At 41.3% G+C, this 24,579-nt stretch overlaps 1 protein-coding gene across 1 annotated transcript in view; it reads right to left on the minus strand.

The window, feature by feature from the left end:
* Positions 1 to 798: 798 nt before the first annotated feature.
* Positions 799 to 24,579, minus strand: part of LOC121285234 (polypeptide N-acetylgalactosaminyltransferase 5) — an 87,431-nt gene continuing 63,650 nt past the window's right edge. The window contains exons 7-10 of the mRNA XM_041201579.1: positions 9,335 to 9,670; positions 7,524 to 7,604; positions 3,023 to 3,181; positions 799 to 1,576 (exon numbers count right to left, since the gene is read on the minus strand). Coding sequence (XP_041057513.1) covers positions 1,436 to 1,576; positions 3,023 to 3,181; positions 7,524 to 7,604; positions 9,335 to 9,670 — 717 coding nt within the window. The 3' untranslated portion in view covers positions 799 to 1,435. The remainder of the gene's footprint in view (positions 1,577 to 3,022; positions 3,182 to 7,523; positions 7,605 to 9,334; positions 9,671 to 24,579) is intronic.

Genomic DNA, 24,579 nt, shown 5'->3' on the forward strand with positions numbered 1-24,579 from the left:
TAATTCACACAGGCCGTCTAGCCAACTGGTCCCCCAAGGAGTCAGAGCTGCAGTGGCAACATGCTCTTTTCATAGCTCTGGACTACAATATGCATGCAATAGTGATGGTAGTGGCTCCAATTTTCATTCCATCACATGGCTGACCAGGCAACTCTCCCACTCTTATCAATTGCCATTGATGCATGTTGGAAGGACTTACAAGTGGATACTCAAATTATTGGCCACATCATACACACCTTCCTTGGCCATCAAGTCCTAGAGTGGGGCATGAACCCAGAACTTTTTGCTCAGAGGCAGGGATGCTACCCACTGCAACACAAGACCTCCCAATGGTGTACTAGAAACTCACTTTTAATTTCTGTACTCGGTTACTGACATCCTGCAGCCTAAGGGAATCCAACCCACTCTTTCATCAATTGCTCTGCTGATCTTTATGAAAGATAAAAGCAAAACACTGCGGATGCTGAAAATCTGAAACAAAAACAAAAATTGCTGTAAAAACAGCAGGTCTGGCAGCATCTGTGGAGAGAAGGACAGAGTTAACGTTTCGAGTCCGTATGACTCTTCTTCGGTACTTTATGTAGGCTTGTTCTTGCACAACAAATGTGCTGTGCAACTTATACTATTTGTACTTCACTTTCCATCAGTCAGTTGCCTTTCAGCTAGGTGCAAATTGTTCCTGGTTGTGATTAACTGATTTACAAATTTGAATTACAAGTTTTACAAGGCCTACAGAATTGCAGTTGATTAGCAAAACTTTCTGGCGAAAACCTACTGTAAAACATATTGTCTAAAGCATTTGAAATTAAAGCTTTTATAAGTTAAAGAAACAAATTTGAAACAGAAAATTGCATACAAAATATCATTTTTTAAGTTTCTAATGAGTGTTATAATGAGGAAATATAAAAAAACTTGAAAGCTTAAAAGTAAAATTATTTTAAAAAAATTTCTTATCACCCATTCTTGTCATTTGGATTTGAACAGTTAAAGCTTCCTTTCTTTTTACAGATATGAAAGAATAGTTTTAAAAACACTCAGCAAATGGGAAAATGTCCAAATTACATTAATTCATAGATTTACATTTGACGGTGTTACAATAAATTATTCTCCACAGTTTTCTAAAAAGGATAGAAAAATACACCACATTAGCAGATGAAACAAAATAAGGTTTGAATTTTCTGTAAGATTAGAAAAATATTTGTTCATGCCTGAAGCCAAGTATTGCTTAACTCCCTTTGTGTTCCAGTTCTTTCAGGTTCCCACCTGGAAACATTTGTTTTTAAAACTTATTTGCACATTATTTAGGATGGTTCAATGTTCTTTGTTTGGTGTTCATTGATCTTGGTGTCCATCCAACCAAATATTGTTTCAAACAGTCACAACTCTTTAAAAATGCTTGTGACACTAGAAGCTAGCATCACCATTGTTATCTCCATCAATCCTCATAATAGTTGGTAAATTTCCATTTTTGGTGAGTGTTGACTGGATCGCAGGTGTTTATCATCAAGATTTTTCCAAATGGACTGCCTTCTAAACACCAAGGAAACTGAGAAATCTCCCAAACAATATGATCTCTCTACAAAATGAAAATATGTAATATTAAGCATGCCTTTAACAAATTAAAGGGACATCCTATACCATATTATAACCAAATAATTTTTGCACCTTTAAAAATCATAACCCCTTCCTGCTCTTTCTTTAAGTTTTTACTTCTTCGAGTAGAGGAAAAAAGGAAGAAAGCCAAGAAGCAAAGGAATAAACATTGTTTTGTATTGATACTAAGCAGGGATGATACTCCCTTTGGCTGGGGGGTTGGGGGGTGTCTAGAACAAGGGGTCACAGTCTCAGGATACGGAGTAGACCATTTAGGACTGAGATGAGGTGAAACTTCTTCACTCAGAGGGTGGTGAACCTATGGAATTCTCTACCAGAGAAGGCTGTGGAGGCCAGGTCACTGAATATATTTAAGGAAATAGATATCTGGACTCTAAAGGCGTTAAGGGGTATGGGGAGAATGCAGGAATACGGTGTTGAGATAAAGGATCACCCATGATCATAGTGAATGGCGGAGTAGGCTTGAAGGACTGAATGACCTACTCCTACTCCTATTTTCTATGTAACCTTTAAACCTCTGAAAACTACGATGTAGGACAACTAAAGGAATCGGAGGATCATACTATATGTTTTGCACTTCTGAAAAGAATCTTTTAGAATCCATGAAAATGGAGGTAACTTATCAAATAGAAAATAGCCAATCTATATATGCTCAGCTAGAAAACTAGCAGAAGCTGATGCAGCTCTGGAAACACAGATATTTCATATCATCATGCAATGGTGAGAGATTTCACTGAAAGCCAGCAGATAACAACTTAACCTATAGCCATAGCCCACATTTGATCATTTTTTATTGTAGGGACAAAATCCAAAAGTGCATAAAAGCACTTTGTAACTGTGATGAATTTAGAAATTACTGAAGGACACACATTCTAAAGGGTCAAAATTAATGTTAGGGGATCTGGAAACATGTTTCCCCCTGCCTCTCCACGACATCACTGCTGTCTCCCACCCCTGCACCCCATAATGCATACTCTGGCCAAAAACAATTCTTCTGGTAGGGCTGCAGATATTTTAAAATGAAGATTAAACTAGTTGGGCCAGGCCAAAATACATGGGTTGCCATTATTTGAAGAACGTTACATGTACAGGCGTCATTTTGACTGCTTTGATCAAGTAGGATGGGGAGAATGTGTCCATTTAACTTAAAAAGATTTTGAAAATAATCCAAACAAAAAGCACTAGGAATGTTTACAGTTGAAGGGGGAAGCTGGTAAATTAATGATAATTTTCATATTCCTAAATTTCTTTTTGTTGTGACCAGAAATAACCCTTGTTCTAGTATGGAGAGTTCACAAATAAGCATCAATATAATATTTCACTTCTGTCAGGGATGAGGGGGGAAGACAGTCAGATTTTACATGGAAGCCGTTGAAAAATCCACCTTCAAAGTTAAGTCTGTACTTACCAATGTTGATTCAGCTGTAAAGGATTGATGGTGCCATCTTAGATTATTGTTTCTTTTATCACAGGGTTTCATCCCCAACCCCTGCTTCACATCCAATAAAGCTATGCACATGTCCATCTGTTTAATTAGCCTTAACCACGAATGGCTAAAATGTTGGTTCTGCGAAGAAAATAAGTATTTAAAACTTTTCTGGCAAGAGGTACTACGGCCACCCTTCCGGAATAACCTGAAGAATGATTCATCCCGGAGGCTACAAGACATTGTAAACAGACGTATTTTAATAAAGGAAAAAATTGGTTCAGCTCTGAATTATTTCTCATACTTCCTCATTGAAAACCATTCATTCAATGGTCCTACTTTGTGGCTGCATGAGTTAAGCTGGATGCAGTGATGTAGCACTACCAATAAAATAGCAATGAGGTCAACACACATTAACCACAAAAAAAGCCTAATCTTTCTTTTCCCAAAAGATAGAAAAATTTCATTCCATTCCAGCTCCAAATATGATGTAAAAAATGGCAGATGAGTTTTAATGTAGATCAAAGTAAAGTAAATCCTACTGAACAGGATACATTGACACGGTGACTAATAGGAGAGCTAGGAAAAAAAAAAAGAATTGTGGGGAATTAATAAATAGTTCAAGGAAAGTACACAGTCAATGTAAAGCTACTGGTAACAAATTTAAGAATACGGCTTCAGAATGCTGATAAGCATTGATATAAGGGCTCAGTTATCATTTATTTCACTAACATAAATGTAGCAGAGCGGACAAGGAATACCTCTGCACTGAAAACTCAGAACGGTACCTATGCTGCTTTGACTTGAAGCGGGGCCAACAGGTTTGTGGAAGGCAGCTGGGCAGGTGTAAATAGTGTATCTTTCAAGATGGATGGATATTATGGAGTTTTACTTAAGTACCTTTTGAGATTGGGGAATAGTCATGCAAATCATTCCCCCAGAAAGCTAAAAAGTATTGCAGAAGCCAATATGGGGCAGATTGGACATAAGCAGCCAAATGGCTATTTCCCATTCCAAACGTTGTTTTCTCAAGGCTGGTCTTAGCTTTTGCCAAAGGTTGTAGTCAATAGAAAGGAAAGCTGGACATGGTGCTGATCTGCGACCTTCCATTTTTTTGTCATTACCAAAAGCCCTTACTATCCTATTGCAATACGAAACAAGAAGCATCACTGAAAAAAGTGGTGCTTTCAATAAACTGGAACCTGCCCTCAGGCTGAATGTTCCCTCTTTCCTCTAATCAATGGTTATCAAACTGGTGTCCTGCAAAGACCTTCTAAGGCATCCATGATGAAGGATCAACCTACAGGTGGCTGGGGTGGGTAACTGTGCAGGGTGCCGTGAGCAAGAATAAGCCAGTGAGTGGCAATAGGATCCATGCTTTACTCCCCCTGTGCTCATGCTCATCCCCTATTACTCCAGTGCACTTTCCAGATTTCTGCTTTCTCCATGTTCTAATCTCCCTTGGTTCCTACTTTCTCCTTGGACTCCTTATTTAGTGCTCTGCTCTCATGTTACTGCTCTCTCTGTGGTATACTTTCCCATTGCTCTTGCTTTCCTCCTGCTCCCCTAATGCTTTCTCTGTCCGTTTTTCTGGGGTTCTGAATTCTCCATACTACTGCCAAGGATAGACAGATACTGTAGTGAGAAGTAGGCACACCATATCATTGATATCTGCCAGTAAATATCTGTTCCCTTAATAGGGTTATTAAAACACTCTTTATATATAGCACTTTCATATTATTATATAGTACTATAATTTAGATTGGGATCTGTGATTGCTAATTCACTTGAAAAGTAGTCCTTCAACCAAAAGGTTTGAGAAACATTGCTCTAATTATTACCTGTGGAGACCATCACTGAACTAGACTGTTCATTTTGAACATGTGTCGTGTCTGAATTTTCACTTAGTCTAAGTAAAATAGAATGTTTATATCTGCATCACACTTACTCAGCAGCATTTTACAACCATGTCCTAGTGTTTGATTAGTCCATTGTTACTTTGAGAAATATGAATGAAGAGTGGCAATAATATAATATTTGTTTGTATCACTGCAGAACACCTGTGGAAGGTAAAAATGTGATGAGATTTCCCTCCTGTATCTCCTCCTCCACATCCACATACAGCAGAATCTCCAAAAAACCTGCCTTTTCTGGTTGAGAAAAGTATTTGTTCTTTCTTGTTTCTGAAGTTTGGAATTTGATAAACATTGATAGTATTACCTATTGCAAAATCCATTTTGAAATGTTTCAAATGATTGATCTGATTCCAAGTGCTATGTTTTGCTGTGTTTAATTGTCTTCAACTAGTTCAGTTACTCAATTCAAACTAAAGAGGCCAAAATTGTTTGTTGTCTAATTGAAATTACTTTAACTAGTGGCAGTGTCATATGAATTAGGAGCAGGAGTAGGCCATTTGGCCCCTCAAGCCTGCTCCACCATTCAATACTATCATGGCTGATCTAATTGCAACCTCAACTCCACATTCCTGCCTACCCCCAATAGCCTTTCACCCCCTTGTTTATCAAGAATCTATCTACCTCTGCCTTAAAAATGTTCAAAGACTCTACTTCCACCACCTTTTGAGGAAGAGAGTTCCAAAGACTCATGACCCTCTGAGAGAAGAAAATTCTCCTCATCTGTCTTACATGGGTGACTCCTTATTTTTAAACAAACTAAATCATGAATTAGTTCAACATTAATAAACTCAGGGTTTCATGGTAGGCAGTATCACTTACTTCTTGTTTCTTGCCACCAATGTGCAAGTACAGAATCTGTATATGCAGCAGGAAAGGACACAATTAAAGCAAACAGCTTTTTGTTCTCCTGGGCCAGAATGCAACATAAAAGGCCAATATGAAACTTTTCTGGTAGTTTAGTGGAGCATTAGCTAACCAATTCACCAATCACAAACTTTGCACAAAACATATATTGTTGGTGAAACTTAAGAAAATATTCATTTGTTAAACATTACTGCAAACCTGGCCTAATTCAAAACATGAAAGTAAAAAATAAAAGCAGAAAATGCTGGAAATACTCAGCAAATCTGGTAGCATCTGTTAAGAGAGAAACAGAGTTAATGTTTCAGGTTCAGAACTGTTCTGATGAAAGTTCACAACCTGAAAAGTTAACTGTTTCTCTCTCCACAGATACTGTCAGGCCTGAGTATTTTCAGCATTGTCAGTTTTTATTTCAGATATTCAGCATGTACAGTATTTTGCTTTTGGATGAAAGTAAAGGAGCAAAGACTGATTTCTCCAATGGTCTAACACAGAGCAAATTAAAAGAAAACACTATTTCTGGAGTTAGTTACATGATAAGCTATGTTGGCCAATAACAAGAAAATGTATGCCTTGACTGTGATAAATGAACTATATAATTGCTTTCTGTCAAGAGGTAAAAAGTTATTTTTACAGTTGTGTCCAACATGGAAAATAATGAAGTAGGATATAGCAGATGATGCTAAGATGACATAATGGAGTGTCAAAGAAACATTTTATTTGCCACATGATTCTTTTCCTTTCTTTGGATTTTGATATAAAATCCTTAGATCAGAACTTCAGCTTCAATCTGCTTGATCAAAATATAAACTAGGTATTTTGATTAAAATTTAAAGGGTTCAGAACAAAGTCTAAAACAGGAATCTAAAATATTAATATGGTATCTGGTTCTATATCAAATAATAGTTAAAATTTTAATAAAAGCAACATTGTTTTTTTTAAACATTGTCATTTAAACTGTAGGGAGTCTTGATAAAATAAAGATCCTTATGGACACTAATATTTTTCCAATTCTACTAAAAATTTATAGAAAATCACTCGTGAAAGGTTGCGGCTTTTAGTAATCAGATCAGGGATAATACAATAAACGACAATGGGAATTATTTTGAGATACAGGACAGATCAGACAGGCAACGTGCAGAATCAGTGAGAATGAAAATAATTTTGCTGGTTGGGTATCATTTAAATTTAATAGCACGAGCTGCTTGTGCTTTTCCAGTGTTGATCAACTTGCCAGTAGGAAGGATAGGACAATTGGCCCATTTAGGGAGCCAGACCATTGAAGAGCTAGGCTGATTTGGGGTGGGGACAGTGGAATATGTGGCGCTATTATGCTCACCTAACCTCAAAATATCTATTATTTACAATGCCACCAGCTTCTAGTGATCTCTTTGAGATGCTGGGTTGACTGCTCTATTTTGTTATTTTGCATGGAGCTTGCAAAGTGCGGGCACCATAGGCTTACCCATAAAATTGTACTGGATTCTATGTGCATCACAGGACCCTTAACTGCATAAACTAATGAGGCTTTTGTCAGTTTCTGGAAGCCTTGGTGGTTTATTTCAATGGTCTGGACCAAAAAGGGAGCAGGCACAAAAATGGCAGGAATATGGCAATAAATTTTCCAATGAAATTTTGTTTTTGCTAAAAACCAAAGTGATAGAGAGACCAAAATTGGCCCCAGGATAACACAGTTATTGTCTCACCTTTTGGTTAATATCACAAGCGTCAAATGAAAATGTGCCATTTTCAACCGTAAGACATTTTCTTGTTCCTACATTAAAAAGCTAGAAATTGATAACAATCATTAATTTAATGCAGAAAAGGTTGCATATTGTAAAGCACTGTTAACCTATGGGTAAAATCTTAAACAATCAATATCTATATTAACTGCACTGAGAGCGATACTGAAATTGTCAACCTAAGACTACAGTGGTAACCTGTTATATTGCCAGTAGGTGAAAGCTTAAGGCATTTTCACACAGTTAATCTCACTAATGTAATCCAGGTGCCAGTAGTTTCCCCATACGCCCAAAGTCTTTTTTTTCCTGAAAGAATAGCTGAAAGTGTGATAGTAGCATGAAAATGATGTAAATCCTTTTGTTAAATAGTAGCCAGTTATTAACAAATAGGTTAATATCTTTTTATACTAACATCATATAGTTATATTTTTACACAGGTAAAATTTCAAATGGTTGAAACATACAACAGAGAATAAGGATTGACAATAACAAGATTAAAAATGACAGAGGGGAGGCAGTGGCATAGTCACTGTCTAGTATTCTAGAGACCAGGGTAATGCTCTGGGGGCCCAGGTTAAAATTACACCTTGGCAGATAGTGAAATTTGAATTCAATAAAAATCTGGAATTATAAGCTTGATGATGACCATGAAACCATTGCCGATTGTTGTAAAAACCCATCTGCTCCACTAATGCCCTTTAGGGAAGGAAATCCGCTGTCTATACTTGGTCTAGCCTACATGTGACTGCATACGCACAGCAATGTGGTTAACTCTTAACTACCCTCTGAACAAGGGTAATTAGGCATGGGCAATAAATGCTGGCCTAGCTAATGATGCCCATGTCCCTTGAATGAATAAAACAAAAATTCCTGAGCAGAAATTTTTAATGTGGCAAACAGATGTACTTCAAAAATGCAGTAAATTTTAACACGCTTCATAGTAAATGAAGATGCCATAACTAAACACCTCTGAAACTATTTTCTATGGCAATTTTCCATGACTATTTGATATGGCGTTTGCTTGTGGCATTAGAAGGCAATAGATAATTGTTCTCTGTGTATGTCAATTAATGTACTTTCTATGGCAACCATAGAATCACAAATGTAGCCCATCATGCTGGCTCTCTGCAAGTGCAATTCACCTAGTCCCACTCCTCTGCCTTTTTCCCATAGCCCTGAAAATGTTTTCTCTTCAGGAAAATACATGGTAATGTCACTGGACTATTAATCCAGAGACCCAGGCTAATGCCCTGGGAACATGGGTTCATATGCCATCACAGCAGCTGGTGGAATTTAAGTTTAATTAATAAATCTGGAACATAAAGCTAGTCTCAATAATAGTGACATGAAACTATCATCCATTTGTTGTTAAAAACCCATCTGGTTCATTAATGTCCTTTAGGGAAGGAAATTTGCCATCTTTATGTGATTCCAGACCCATAGCAATGTGGTTGACTCTTAGCTGCCCTCTGCAATGGCTGAGCAAGGCACTCAATTCAAGGGCAATTAAGGATGAGCAACAAAAGCTGGCCTTGCCAGCGACGCCCACATCCCATGAAAGAATCAAGGAAAAAAAAGACAATTGTCCAAAACTTTTGAAAGCCATGGTTAAATCTGCCACCACCTCACGCTCAGGTAGTGCATTCCAGATCCTAACCATTACTTGCACATTTTCTAAGATTACTTTTTAAAATTCAAGTGAAAGCCACCATTAAATTCCCAGGTTGCTCTTCCTAAATTTTGCTTAAAAACAATGCTTCTCCATAAGAACTTACCAAGCCATCAGATTTCACTAAAGATGTCTGTATATCAGGGTAGACATTTTCTAAATACCACTTAAAGCTCTTACACTGGAGCTTCTTCCGGAGTTCCTTCTGCTTTCTTAAGTCTCCGATGTTAAATTCAATGTCATTTGTGTTAAGAAGGTGGTGGTAACCACGACCATAGAAAACATCAACATATTCATCCAGCCAAACTTCTGCCACACGGGCCAGATTCCGTTCCACTGTCTTAATTCTGTTCTTTGGAAAAGTGTATGGATTGCCATCACGGAAAATATGGCCCACTCTTGAACATGGGATAATCTCAATTTCTCCTCCACACATCCAAACCTGTTTCATAAACATGAAGAAAATATTTAAGAACATAAGAAATAGCAGCAGAGGTAGACTATACAGCTCCTTGAGCATGCTATGTCACTCAATACAATCATTACTGACCTTCTGCTTCAGCTTCACTTGCCTGCCCGCTCCCCATATGCCTTGATTCCGAGAAACAAAAAGTCTGTCTTTGCTGAAAAAAAGACATGTCGAAGCTTTTTGTCTTGGACATATCAGGACATTTCGCAAGAGTACCAATATAAAGGGAAAACAACAATTTATACTGTATGTGAAGAGAGTGCTAATTGATTGCCAAGTAGACTTTGATTGGTAGAGGCATTGCCATGGAGAATGCACCAGTTATGGTGACTGACAATTAACTGCCAAGCATTGCTTGAAATTTAGACCAGGCAGCTTGACCTGATTGGTCAAGGCACTGCCTTTAGGAATGAGTCAGCGAATGGCTGTCACTTATTTTGTTTAGCTGAAGCAGGTGCAATGTGTGTACATGTTCTTTCTGTCTGCATAGAACAGGGCCCTGTGTATTAATATATTTAGCTTCCACTACACGCAAATGCATCACACTGCGAGCCTCACTGACAATCTTAACCGGTTGTCAGCACATTGAGGATTATTTAGCAAATGTCCAATTGCAGAATCACATCTAATGTTGGAGACTGTGTTTTGAGTTTTGCAAGCACAGGCTGATTGGGTACGGTCCGTACCTTGCCCATTGCGAACAGCAGCTGGGACATGCTGTTTGAAACAATCCGCCAGTCTTTGAGACATTCGACCTACATATCTAGCACCACACTGGTTGAAGTAAACAAATATTTTGCTTTTCTCTTCACTACAGAGAATACAAAAAACGTTCCAGTAATAGCTGTAATCAGGAGGTGGAAGGGAGAGAAGAACTTGGTGAAATTACAATTACTAGGGAAGTATTACTGAGCAAACTGATGGAACTGCAGGCTGACAAGTCTCCAGGTCCTGATGGACTTCATCCTAGGGTCTTAAAGGAGTTGGCTATTGAGGTAGATGCGTTGGTGTTAATTTTCCAAAACTCACTAGATTCTGGAAAGGTTCCATCAGATTGGAAAGTAGCAAATATAACCCCTCTATTCAAAGAGGGAGGGCGGGAGAAAATAGGAAACTGTAGGCCAGTTATCTTGAGGTCTGTTGTGAGGAAATTGTTAGAATCGATCATTAAAGAGGTTATAGCCGGGCACTTAGAGAAACTCAAGGTAATTGGTAAGCGTCAGCATGGTTTTGTGAAAGAGGAATCATCTTTAACCAATTTATTGGCATACTTTGATGGAGTAACATGCGCTGTGGTTAAAGGGGAGCTTGTAGACATGCAGTACTTGGATTTCTAGAAGGCATTTGATAAGTTGCCACATCAAAGGTTACCGCGGAAAATAAAAGATCATGGTAACATATTACCATGGGATAGAAGATTGGCTGGCTGGCAGAAAACTGAGTATGCATAAATGGGTCTTTTTCTGATTGGCAGGATGTAAAGGGTGAAGTCCCGCAGGGGTCTGTGCTGGGCCTCAGCTTTTTACAATTTATATCAATGACTTAGATGAGGGAAGTGAAAGCATGATAGCTAAATTTGTAGATGATACAAAATGGACAGGAAAATATGTTGTGAAGAGGACATAAGGAGGTTGCAGACAGATTTAGATAGGTTGAGTGAGTGGGCAAAAATCTGGCAAATGGAGTATAATGTAGGAAAATGTAATGCTGTTCACTTTGGCTGGAAGAATTAAAAAAAGCAGAGTATTACTTAAATGAAGAATGGCTGCAAAATTCCGAGGTGCGGAGGGATCTAGGTGTTCTAGTGCATGAGTCACAAAAAGTTAGTATGCAAGTATAGCGAGAAATTAAGAAGGCTAATGGAATGCTATCCTTTATTATAAGAGGAATTGAACATAAAAGTAAGGAAGTAATGCTTTAGTTATACAGGGCTTTGATGAGACCACATCTAGAACAGTGTGTGTAGTTTTGGTCTCCTTATTTAAGGAAGGTTGTAAATGTGTTGGAGGAGGTTTACTAGATCGATACTTGGAATGAGCAGGCTATCTCACGAGGCTATCTGACAAGGTCAAAGTGGGAAGGATGTTTCCTCTGTTGGGTGAGTCCAGAACCAGGGGTCACTGTTTTAAAACAAGGGATTGCCTTTTTAGGACAGAGATGAGAAAAAAATTTTCTCTTTGAGGGTTGTGCGACTTTGGAACCCTCTGCTTCTGAAGACGATGGTGGCAGGATCATTGAATATTTTTTAAGGCAGAGGTAGATAGATTCTTATTAGGCAAGAGAATCAAAGATTATCAGGGGTAGATGCAATGTGGAATTGAAAACACAAACACATCAGTCATGATCTTATTGAATGGCGAAGCTGAATGACCTACTTCTACTCCTATTCATACGGTCTTCTGAGCCACGATCCTTTCTCACTGCTGTCCTTATGCCATCATTTATCAGGACTCCTCCTCCTTTTCCATTCTGCCTGACTTTTCAAAATGTTGTCTATTCTGGAATATTTATTTCCTGACCTTGGTCGCCCTGTAACTATGGGCTGTATTTAATGGGGCTTGTAAGAATGGGAAACATGTGAGCACAGTGACTAAATTAAGTGGGAGCCAAAATCTTGTTTTCTCGATGGGGGTTGAGATGCAGAGATTAAGGCAGCAGTGGGTTGGGCCTCATGACATCCAGTGACAGCTTCCTATTTTCAATATATTTGCATCCATGAATATGCATCATCTTAAAACTTTTTCAAACTAAGTCTTATCTTCAAGATTAAATCAGCAGTGCATGGGGAAACTTGTGGCATCAGTTTCATAATTATTTAAAAGTTGCTGTGCATCAGTTGAGTTTGTCCATTTTGATTGAGGTGGTGGTTGTTCTTGTGGAGATCTGCAGGACATGACGGGGAGCAGGAGACACATAGTTTGGATAGACGGAAGGTCAGGAGGGGCAAGGGTGAATCAAAGGTGGTGGAGGTTGACCATGAAGGGCAGCAAGAGGTAATTTGGGGGTGGGTGGGGTAAGATTTGGGCCCACGGGATGGAGGTTGTCGGGTGAGCAGTCCCGTGCGGGTGGGGGGAATCCCATGGCAGATCAACGGGTGGGGAATACTGTTGTGGGGGTTGGTTAGTCAGGGGTGGAGGAGTCCCCTGGGAGAGTCAGGGCTGCGGGGGTAGTCCAGTGGGGGGATTGGTCTGGGTCTTTACAATAGTTACCTAGAAGTCAGAAGAGGATTTAATACTTCTAATTTTTCAGGGTAACTATTGGTATAACCCTGTCAGAACCATTCGAAGTTTGCGATTTAAACCGCATTTTCTGATGGTTCCAGGAGGAAGGGCGCATTTCTGGGCAATTGCTGTGCAAATCCTTACCTTGGAACTTCCCAAAGGGATTCCCCAGCGTATCTTTGGAGTAACTCCCAGATCCGATGCTTAGGAGCTCAGAGGTTAAGGCCCAAAATGTTAACTCTGTTTCTTGTTCCACAAATGCTCCCAGGTGGGCTGGGTTTTTCAAGCGCACTCTGTTTTTATTTCAGATTTCCAGCAACTGCAGTATTTTCCTTTCATTTTAATTTTTTTGAGGTCCCATCCCAGGTTGACAGCAGGATCCTGGGTGACAAGGGCTATCCCCTTCCAACCTGGTTGACAACACTTATGAGGTATCCCCACGCACAGCAGAGGAGTGGTACAATGCAGCTCATGCCTCCACCAGAGCCATTAATGAGCAAATCTTGGTGTGCTGAAAATGCACTTTCACTGCCTTGACCCGTCTGGAGGAGTACGCAGTACACACCACATAGGGTATCACAATAGTCATGGTCTGTTGTGCAGATCACAACTTGGCCTGCAACGTGCAGAGCCATTGCAATAGGATGGGAAGGAGCAGCAGCACTCCTCCTCAGATAAGGGTGAATTGAGTGACCTGAAAAGGAAGAGGGAGCCATGAACGTGCATGACCCTTTACTAGGTGCCATGATCAGCACTGGGAGCAGTGGCCACTGCTGATCTGCATTTGCGACTTGAGGCTCTCAGTGCTGGACTGAACTTTGTAAGTGTTTGGGGGTCTTGCCAGGTGACAAGCTGGTAGGAGCAAGTGAAGGGGGGGTGGGTTTCAGAAGCCATTGGATGGGGAGGGGGGTGGTGTAATATCTTGTGAGGGTCTTTGCAATGGACCCACAGAGCCCATTAAGGAGGGAACCTCGCCCCCAACCCACCACCAGCCTGCGCAGGGAAACCTGTCGGACTAACTGCTCGGCGTGACCCTCTCCTGCTGCAAGTTAAATCCTAGTGTCAGCTGACAAGTGGGCTGGCCAAAGCCACACCCGTCACTAATAAAATTGCGGGAGGCAGGGATGTCTGGGGTGGGCAGGCAGGTGAGTGGACAGCGGGCAGGCTACTTACTGCATTTTACATGCTCCACTCTCTTTCAAACCAGCCAGCTGGGAGAGTAAAATCCAGCCCTTTTAACCACTATTCTATGTATGGACCTGATTTGGGGATGCACTGTTACCTTTAAGCTCTGTTCCTTCTGTAAAATAATAGCGCTGGAGAAGTTAATGTCAATTAAAGCCAATAAATCCCCAGGGCCTGATAATCTACATCCCAGGGTGCTAAAGTAGGCGGCCATGGTAATAGTGGATGTGTTGATTGTCATCTTCGAAAATTCTGTAGATTCTGGACCAGTTCTGGTAGATTGGAGGGTGGCAAATATAACCCCATTATTTAAAAAAAAGAGGGAGGGAGAAAACAGCAAATTACAGATGTGCTAGCCTAACATCAGTAGTAGGGAAAAAGCTGGAATCTATTACGAAGGATATGATAACAGGACACTTAGAAAGTATCAAGGGGATTAGACAAAGTCAACATGGATTTATGAAAGGGAAATCATGTTTGACAAACCTACTGGAGTTTTCTAAGGACATAACTAGCAGAATAGATGTTAGGGGGAAATTAAAAATGCTAAAAGAGAATACAGTAAGAATTTACTGAAAAACCACTAAAATCTCCAGGCAGACATGGCTGCTAAACATATTAAGAGTTGAAGATTACCAGATGAACATTGCACAGCCTTGAGAGTCAGACTGCAGGCAAAAGTATGACATAAATTAGATTAAGTGTACTCATCTCTCAGATAGGGAAGGAGCAGATGGTTTTAGCTTAGATATGGGAAGATGAACAATGGACAAAGAGGGGGCTTTGATGAAACACAAACAGTCTTGAGTTGTAAGAACCAAGGTCCTTGTGTATGTGTTTTAACTCTGATTGGATAATATAATTATGTATATATCCTTTAGAATAATTGGTTAGCAAAATCACATGTTTATGTACTCAATAGGATAGAGATAGTATGGAACTGATGTGTCAGTTACCAAATGGATGTATTCAAATGTACTCAAAGTACAAAAGTAGTGAAATGTAATCACTCAGGGAGCTGGGTCTTCATTCTTAGGAATGATTTCGGTTCCCTTGCATATGCTTGAATAAAACCGGTTAAAAGGAAGCCTGAGTCTTGTGTGGTCGTTGTGGGATTGGAGAATGTAACACCTTCTTTTCATAGATAAGGAAAATCCAGTGGATGTGGTGTACTTGGATTTTCAGAAAGCTTTTGATAAAGTCTCACATAAGAGGTGAGTGTGTAAAGCACATGGGATTGGAATAAATGGGTCTTTTTCGGAGTGGCAGATGGTGACTAGTGTAGTACCACAGAGATCAGTGATTGGGCCCCAGCTATTCACAATATGTGTCAATGATTTGGATGAGGGAAACACAATATAGTATTTCCAAGTTTGCTGATGACATGAAACTTGGTGGGAATGTGAGTGGTGAAGAGGGTGTTAAGAAGCTTCAAGACGATTTAGACAGGTTGAATGAGTGGGCAAATACAGATGCAGTAAAATGTGAAGTTATCCACTTCGGTAGGTAAAGCAGAACGGCTGAGTATTATTTAAATAGTGATAATGAGTGCCCTTGTACACCAATCACTGAAAGCAAGTGTGTGGTGCAGCAAGCAGTTAAGAAGGCAAATGGTATGTTGGCTTTCATTGCGAGAAGACTTGAGTACAGAAGCAAGGATGTCTTACTGCAGCTGTACAGGGACTTGGTGAGACCACATCTGGATGATTGTGTGCAGTTTTGGTCTCCTTACCTAAGAAAGGATATACTTTCCATAGAGGAAGTGCAGCAAAGCTTCACCAGACTGATTCCTTGGATGGCAGGATTGTCGTATGAGGAGAGATTGGGCTGACTCAGCATGCATTCACTGAAGTTCAGAAGAATGAGAAGGGATCTCATTGAAACATATAAAATTCTGACTGGGATGGAAAGACTGGATGCAGGGATGATGTTTCCTCTGGCTAGGGGGTATAGAACAAGGGGTCACAGTCTCAGGATATGGGGTAGGCCATTTAGGACTAAGATAAGGAGAAACTTCTTCACTCAGAGGGTGGTGAACCTGTGCAATTTTCTACCACAGAAGGCTTTGGAGTCCAAGTCACTGAGTATATTTAAGGAGGAAATAGATAGATTTCTGGACTCTACAGGGGTCAAGGGGAATGGGGAGAGAGCAGGAGTATGGCATTGAGATAGAGGTTCAGGCACTATCCTACTGAATAGCGCAGCAGACTCCAAGGGCCGAATGACCACCTTCTGTTCCTGTTTTCTATGTCTTCTATGTTTTCTAATTCTGTTTGCCTTTAACCAAAACACAACACTGCCCTATTGCTTTGACTTTTCTCTTTAGTTTTCTAAATCTCCCTTCTCCTGATCCCATCCTCCCACTTTTAGTTTAAAGCCCTACCCACAGCCCTGGTTGTGCACTTTGCCAGAACACTGGTACCAACCTGTTTAAGTGAAACCTATCTCAATTGAACAGTTTCCTCTTTTCCCAGTAGTCGTGCCATTGCCCTGTGAATCAAATCCCCTTCTTCCCACATCACTCTGAGTCAGGTGTTCAATTCTCTAATCTGCTTGATCCTGTACTAATTGACGCATGGCTCAGGATACATTCCAAAGATTATTGCCTTTGAGGTTCTGCATTTTAATTTGAACCCAAACTCCTCAAAGTCAGCAGAACATCATTCCTAGTTCTACTTATGTTGTTAGTTTCTATATAGAGCATGACAGCTAAATCTTACCCCCTTCCCACTCCAAGAACATCTCCAGTATGAGGAAAGCTCCCTAATTCTAGCACTGGGCAGGCAACACAACCTTAATAACTCACGGTCACGGTTGTAGAGGCCAGTATCAATTTCCCTGACGACACTGTCTCTTATCACTACGGCATTCCTTTTCACTCCCTCCACTTGAATGGCATCATGCAGGGCTTGGTCAGTTTGACCACCCACCCTTGTTCCCATCTACGCAGGTAGTATCAGGTATCTGTAGCCAAAATCAAAGGCAGAGGCTGCTCCATCACCAGACATTGGATCTCCATACCTACCTGACTCACAGTCACACCCTGCTTGTTCCTGATTATTGAGCAATTCTAAAGTTTACCTCATCTAATGGGTGTGACTGCCTCCTGGAACAATGTGTCCAGGTAACTTGCCCCGTTCTCGATGTCTTGCCATGTCTACAGATCAAACGTACTTCAACTTAAAACTTTGAACCAAAGCTGCTCGAGCTGCTGACACTTACTGCAGATATAGTACACCACCTGCCCATGTCTGTTTAACTTTATTTATTTGATTAGTTAACTAGTTACTAATTTAATAAATTAATATCATAGCAAGTTTCAGTATCTTAGCTTGGAGACAAAGAAGAGCCAGATAAAACAAAAATAAAAAAAACAGTACTTCCTTCTCCCCACTCTGAATTCACACCTGTACCAAATTCCCAACTTTAGCACTTGGTTTATGAAGCACTGTTCTCCAATCACTCTGTGCTTCACACTCTGCACAGTAGCAAACACTGTCTATTTATCTAGAGAGTGTGTGACTCAAACCCAAGTTACAACTGCTAAGTAATTAACATTTAATCATGCAACGCTTTCAGTTGAATGACAGCTAACTGTCACTGCCAAGAAATTTTTTGTTAACATTAAAACTGCAAAAGAAACTGCAAGCTAAGTCAGATTTTAAATATTAATCTAAATTGCGAATTGGGAAATACTTACTAGAGAGATCCCACTTGCACCAGTTTCCCAACTTTAGCAATCAATTTATGAACCACTCTGTTCCCTGGTCACTCTATGCTTCACACTATTTTTGGATGTGTAAGACTACTTCAACAAAAAAATTCTAAATCTGATTGAGCCTTAGGCTCAATGAAAATGAGCATAGGAATCTTGAAGGATATAAAAATGCCATTTGATCCAATAGCTCGATTTTTCTTTCTGGCAAAATTGCTACCGAGGTATGAGACCACTGCCCTGATCTGACACTGACCCTGGTGAATTCTTAGCAAAACAGAGGTGAGATTTCTATCTCTGGGTGAATTGGGGATGCGTGAAGGAATAACAACTTTAAAAGCCCATACCATTTTGAGGAGATTTGAATGGAGAATGAAGAGAGCAGCCACAAGCAGTGAGCAGAAGTTAAACATCAAGTTAACAGAGACCTAAAATTCTATGATATCCCTGTAGAAATTTTGGCAAGATTCAGGAAAGGGAGGGATAGGTTGGGGATGGTGTGCGTGCTTTTAAGGCTCAGAGTAGTGCAGACTGTCCAAGAACACAGACTAGCCGCTATGCAAGGATTTGATCTTGGCAATATGTGTCACTCCCCAATGTCTCACGTGGCTACTCACTGCTATAAGGAGTCAGGCACAACTTCGAAGAATGTACTTTACCACAAACACCAACCTTCTCCTCAACCTGTTGAATCACATTCAATTAATGCAGGAAGCATGGATTACTGGAAAAAGCATCATGGGTGCCCTCAAAATTAGGAGTACTAATGTGCAGAGTGATATTTATTTTCTCAGAAACTATTTGAACAGTATGAAGTAATATCTCTTTCCGTTTATGCATGTATTGGTCTAGTTCCGGTTTTCAGCTAGAAACCCCTAGACTCTGTTTTCTGTCTGACAGGCCTCCCCATTCTGTACTCTCTCCAGTTGCTAACTCTTACCTATAAGGAAAATTATAAAGGTGTTCCCATTCCAAACATGCATCCATCACCTGCTTTATACTGGAATAAACTGCATCCTGATTTATTGTGCATAAGATTCCTATAATGGCCTGGTGGGATCCTATGCCATAGAAACTTAATGCTTTTGTGACTTTGATAGTTCGAGAAAGGCCACCTAGTTATTGAGGTTGTCTCTATCTCATGGCACAGTGGATTTTTACTGCCTCTGGAGCAAAGCGAAAACAGCAAAGACAGAAGTGGCTACGTCATAAAATAGATATTGATGATGGTGAATGGACTATCTAAAAGACACTGTTGGAAGGTGTTCCCCCATAAAAATTGGTGCTGTGTGTCCAATTTATGCAGAACTATGCAAACACTAACACAGAATTATACAAACCCCAAAGAAATCTCATGCTCCTAACTTTATTAGCTACAACTTGATATACTAGAGAAAGTGCATTACTTGGACCCAGATTTTCGGCTTGCCAGAGAGCTTCTCCGTCATGATGAAAATAGCAGGACTGCCCAAAAATCCTAAGTCCCACCCCCAAACACAGCACTTGCCATTTTTGTGGGGGTTGGGGGGGGGGGGAGTTTTGCACATGTGCATTTTACACAGGCAGCTGACCATTTAAATCATCAGCTGCCTCCACTCTAGTCAGATTTTGGTAGCCTAGGAGTGTGGAATCCAAAGTGTGCAAAGCAGACCAGGTAAGAGCAGGTTTGAACTTGGGGCACTTTTTTGGATAGCCAGGGTCCCCTTTGTGTAGGTAAGGTACCCCTGTTGAATTTGCTTAAAAAATGTATTCACATCCCCATAAGAGGCACAAAACAAATTCCAATAGTTTTACCTTAATCCAAGGGAGTAGAAGACTAGGGCTCCTGGTGTTGTACAGCAATTATTTTTGCCCCTACTGACATGTGCACACAGGTGCCAGGGAGAACTTTGTGCTGGAGAAGTACACATAGCGCTTTGTGTGAAGGAACATAGAAGGTGGGCATGGCACCCTCACAAGAACACAAGAAACAGAGGAGTAAACCACATGGCCCATCGTGCCTGCTTCACCATTCAATATGACGATCATGGCTGATATTGAGCTTCAACTCCATTTTTCCGCCCACTCTCCATATCCCTTAATTCCCTGAGACACCAAAAATTTGTCTATCCCAGCCTTAAATGTATTTAATGAGGCAGCATCCACAATCCTCTGGGTTAGAAAATTCCAAAGATTCACAACCCTTTGAGTGAATTAATTTCTCCTCACTTCACTCCTAAAAGATTGGCTCCTTATCCTGAGACTGTGCCCTTGTGTTTTAGATTCTCTGAACATTGGAAACAATCTCTCAGCATCCATTCTATCAAGCCCCTTCAGGATTTTGTAGGTTTCAATTAAATTGCCTCATTCTTCTAAAATCCAGGGAATATAAGCGAATTTACACACAGGGATAATAGAAGCCAGTCACCGTGAGCAGCCAGAGGCCAGAAAGAGAGCAGAAGGTCAGGAGGATGAGGCTGCTGCATGTGCACCAGGAAAGAGTAGGAGGAGATGCAGGACAAACAGGTACTAACTACACTGTGGGAAGGGTGTACAGACCTAGGATATCCTACCTCAATCTGACAGAGAACCAGTTCCAAAGGTGACTGAGAATAAGCTGTGAAGTGATGACAGACATATGTCCCATTGTCCAGCAACCACTCAAGCCACAATCCATCAACTCCCATGCTCCGCCAGTGGTTGTGCAGGTAACCACTGCTCTCAGGATCTTTCCAGGGATCATCAGGAGACTTGTCTGGTATATCCCAGTCAGCAGCACACAGCTGTATTAAGGCTGTACCTAATGCCCCGTTGCTCATGTGGTACAGAATATTAATTTCTTGATAAATTTGACATCTCAGATGCAGAGAGCCATGGCCATTGCCCAATTAGCATGCTTCCCTCAGGTGTTATTGATTGCATCCATGTTGCCTTAAAGGCCCCAACTCAACATGCGGAAACCTTTGTCAACCAGCAGTCCTTCCACTCAATCAATGTATAGGTGGTTTGTGACCACAAGCTCTTCCTTCATTTCAGTGCAAGGTTCTCTGGCAGCTGCCACAACTCCTCCATACTAAGGAGTTCCCAACTCCCTCAGCTATTTCAACCACCAACACAGATCCATGGTTGGCTTCTAGGAGACAAGGGCTACCACCTAAGAACTTGGATAATGACCCCCTTTAGAAACTTACAAATGGAGGCAGAGCGCAACTACAACAGCAACCATGTTGTCACCAGGAACACCATTGATCAGGCAATTGGCATTTTAAAGATGTATTTCAGGTGTCTCGATCGCTTAGGTGGAGCTCTGCAATATGCTCCAACAAGGGTATCAAGAATAGCAGTGGTGTGCTGCATGCTACACAACATTGCACAGTGGAGGGGCATACAAATCGATAATGACAACATCATGGGCAGAGCTCCAGCCTCTGAGGAGGAGGAAGTTCCTGTCCATTTGGATTTCAAAACGATGAGGATGAGGAGACTGTCAATGGCAGAGCAGCTGGGAGGCATGGCCATGCAGCCAGGGCTGACTCTGTATGGCAGGGAATCATCGCCAGATGGGTCCTTGCGTAAAACAGATTCTCATCAGGTTTTCTGATATCACAACTACCATCAGCCAATCCCTGGTGATGTACTTCTACATAAAGTACCTTGTACATTGACTCCACAATTACTCAATGGACTGCCCATTCCCCACATGGGTGAAAATAAAAATCAATATGTTTGCCTCGGTCACATTCATACGGCTGAAACCCTCACCATTATAACCATGGCCCTCATCATATTGCAAACAAACATGGTAATAAGTCATTCACAACCTGGCCCCCTCACATGAACGCCAATGACTGCAATGCCATCAAATTGCCCTTAATCAAAACAAACCCACAATGCTGAGAGTGACACGACGTCAAACTACAAACCCAATATATGTTGATCGGGTTATAAGGCATCTCGTGCATGAGGAACCCATAACTGTGCAACAACAGCTCTTTGAAAGAACTTGTGCATCATCCATGCCGGCCAACGGTCCAGTTTCTGAGGGGGCCCCATTTGCAACTTTCTTGGCTTCCATATAGTTAGTTCTGCTTACCACACAAAGCACATCCTGTGACACCTGGAATGCGAATGCAGCCAAAGTAGTGGGCACATCAGACAACCAATACTGCCTGCACTATACATAGTCTCTGAAGCTGCAATGCCTACAACTAGGCCAATTTTAACGCTACAGTGCAAATAAATGCCTTGCACCCAGCACTCATGCTTGAGATGCACCTGCTACCTAGCCTCTGTTCCTGGAGCCTGGTCAATGACCTCCTTTAAAGTCAAGCTTGGATGGACAAAGTAAGACAGAAGCAGCATTTTTAAAATATTCTTTTGTGGGACGTGGGCTTCGCTGGCTAGGCCAGCATTTATTGTCCATCACTAATTGCCATTGAGAAGGTGGTGTTGAACCACTGAAGGCCATGTAAGTAAACCCACAGTGCCGTTAGGAAAGGAGTTTCAGGATTTTGACCCAGCGACAATGAAGCAACAGCAATATATTTCCAAGTTAGGATGGTGTGTGGCTTGGAAGGGAACTTGTAAAGGCCACGTAAGTAAACCCACAGTGCTGTTAGGAAAAGAGTTTCAGGATCTTGACCCAGCAACAATGAAGGAACAGCAATATATTCCCAAGTTAGGATGGTGTGTGGCTTGGAGGGGAACTTGTAAGTGCTGGTGTTCCCATGCATCTGCTGCCCTTGTTCTTCTAGTGGTAAAGGTCACCAGTTTGGAAGGTGCTGTTGGAGGACTCTTGGTGAGTTGCTGTAATGCATCTTGTAGATGTTGCACACTGCTGCCACTATGCACAATGGTGGAGGGAGTGAATGTTTAAGCTGGTGGATGGGATGCCAATCACGCAGGCTGTTTTGTCCTGGATGGTATCAAACATCTTGAATGTTGTTAGAGCTGCACTCATCCAAGCAAGTGGAGACTACTCCATTACACTCCTGACTTGTGCCTTGTAGATGGCACATAGCTTTGGGGAGTCAGGAAGTGAGTAATTCATACAGAATCCCCAGCCTCTGACCTGCTCTTGTAGCCACAGTATTTATATGGCTGGTCCAGTTCAGTTTCTAGTCAATGGTAACCCACATGATGTTGGTAATGAAGGATCCAACAATGGTAATACAACTGAATGTCAAGGGGAGATGGTTAGATTTTCTTTGCTGGAGATGGTCATTGCCAGGCACTTATGCAGCAGAAATGCTACTTGCCACTTATCAGCCCAAGCCTGAATGTTGTCCAGGTCTTGCTGCATATGGATACGGACTGCTTCAGTATCTGAGGAGTCGCGAATAGTGCTAAACATTGCACAATCATCAGTGATCATCTCCACGTATGACCTTACGATGGAAGGAAGGTCAATGACGGAGCGGCTGAAGATGGTTCATCCTAGGACGCTCCCTGAGGAACTTCTACAGCGATGTCCTGGGACTGAGATGATTGACCTTCAACAACCAAAGTCATCTTCCTTTCTGCTAAGTATGACTCCACTGGAGAGTTTCCCTTCGATTTCCAATGAGTCCAGTTTTGCTAGGGCCCCTTGATGCCACACTCGGTCAAATGCTGCCTTGATGTCGAGGGCAGTCACTTTCACTTCACCTCTGGGGTTTAGCTCTTTTGTCCACATTTGACGCAAGGCTGTAATGAGGTCAGGAGCTGAGTGGCCCTGACTGAACCCAAACTTAGCATGACTGAACAGATTATTGCTGAATAAGGGCCACTTGATAGCACTGTTAACGACACCTTCCGCCGCTTACCTAATGATTGAGAGTAGACTGATCAGGTGGAAATTGGCCAGATTGGATTTGTCCTGCTTTTTGTGGACAGGACATATCTGGGCAATTTTCTACATTGTCAGGTAAACACCAGTGTTGTAGCTGTACTGGAATAGCTTGGCTAGGGCCTCAGCTAGTTCTAGAGCATAAGTCTTCAATATTTTTGCCAGAATGTTTTCAGAGTCCATAGCTTTTGCAGTATTCAGTGCCTTTAGCCGTTTCTTGCTATCATGTGGAGTGAACTGAATTGCGTGAGGACTGGCGCCTGTGATGCTGGGGTCCTTAGGAGCAGGCTGAGTTGGATCATCTACTTGGCACTTCTGGCTGAAGATGGTTCCAAATGCTTCTCCCTTGCCTTTTGCACCATTCTGCTGGCCTGCCCCATCATTGAGGCTGAGGATATTTATGGAAAATCTTCCTCTTGTTATTTGTTTAATTGGCCACCACCATTCATGGGACGTGGCAGAACTGTAGAACTTTGATCTAATCCATTGGCTGTGGGATAGCTTAGCTCTGTATATTGCATGCCGCTTACGCTGTTTGGCATTCAAATAGTCCTGTCTTTGGCTTCATCAGTTTGACACCTCATTTTCAGATATGTTGCTCCTGGCATGCCCTCCTTTACTCTTCATTGAACCAGGATTGATTCTGCAGCTTGATAATAATGACAGAGTGGGTGATATGCCAGGCCAAGAGGCTACAGACTGTGGTTGAACATATGAATTAGGAGTAGGAGTAGGCCACTCGGCCCCTTGAGCCTGTTCTGCCATTCATGGCTGATCTGATTACAACCTCAACTCCACATTCCCACCTATGCCTGATAACATTTCACCCCCTTGTTTATCAAGAATCTATCTAGCTCTGCCTTAAAAATGTTCAAGGACTCTGCTTCCATCGCCTTTTGAGGAAAAGCATTCCTCTGAGAGAAAAAAAATTCTTCTAATTTCTGTTCTAAATGGT

Source organism: Carcharodon carcharias, chromosome 12, assembly GCF_017639515.1.
Source record: "Carcharodon carcharias isolate sCarCar2 chromosome 12, sCarCar2.pri, whole genome shotgun sequence".
Taxonomy (NCBI): Eukaryota; Metazoa; Chordata; class Chondrichthyes; order Lamniformes; family Lamnidae; genus Carcharodon; species Carcharodon carcharias.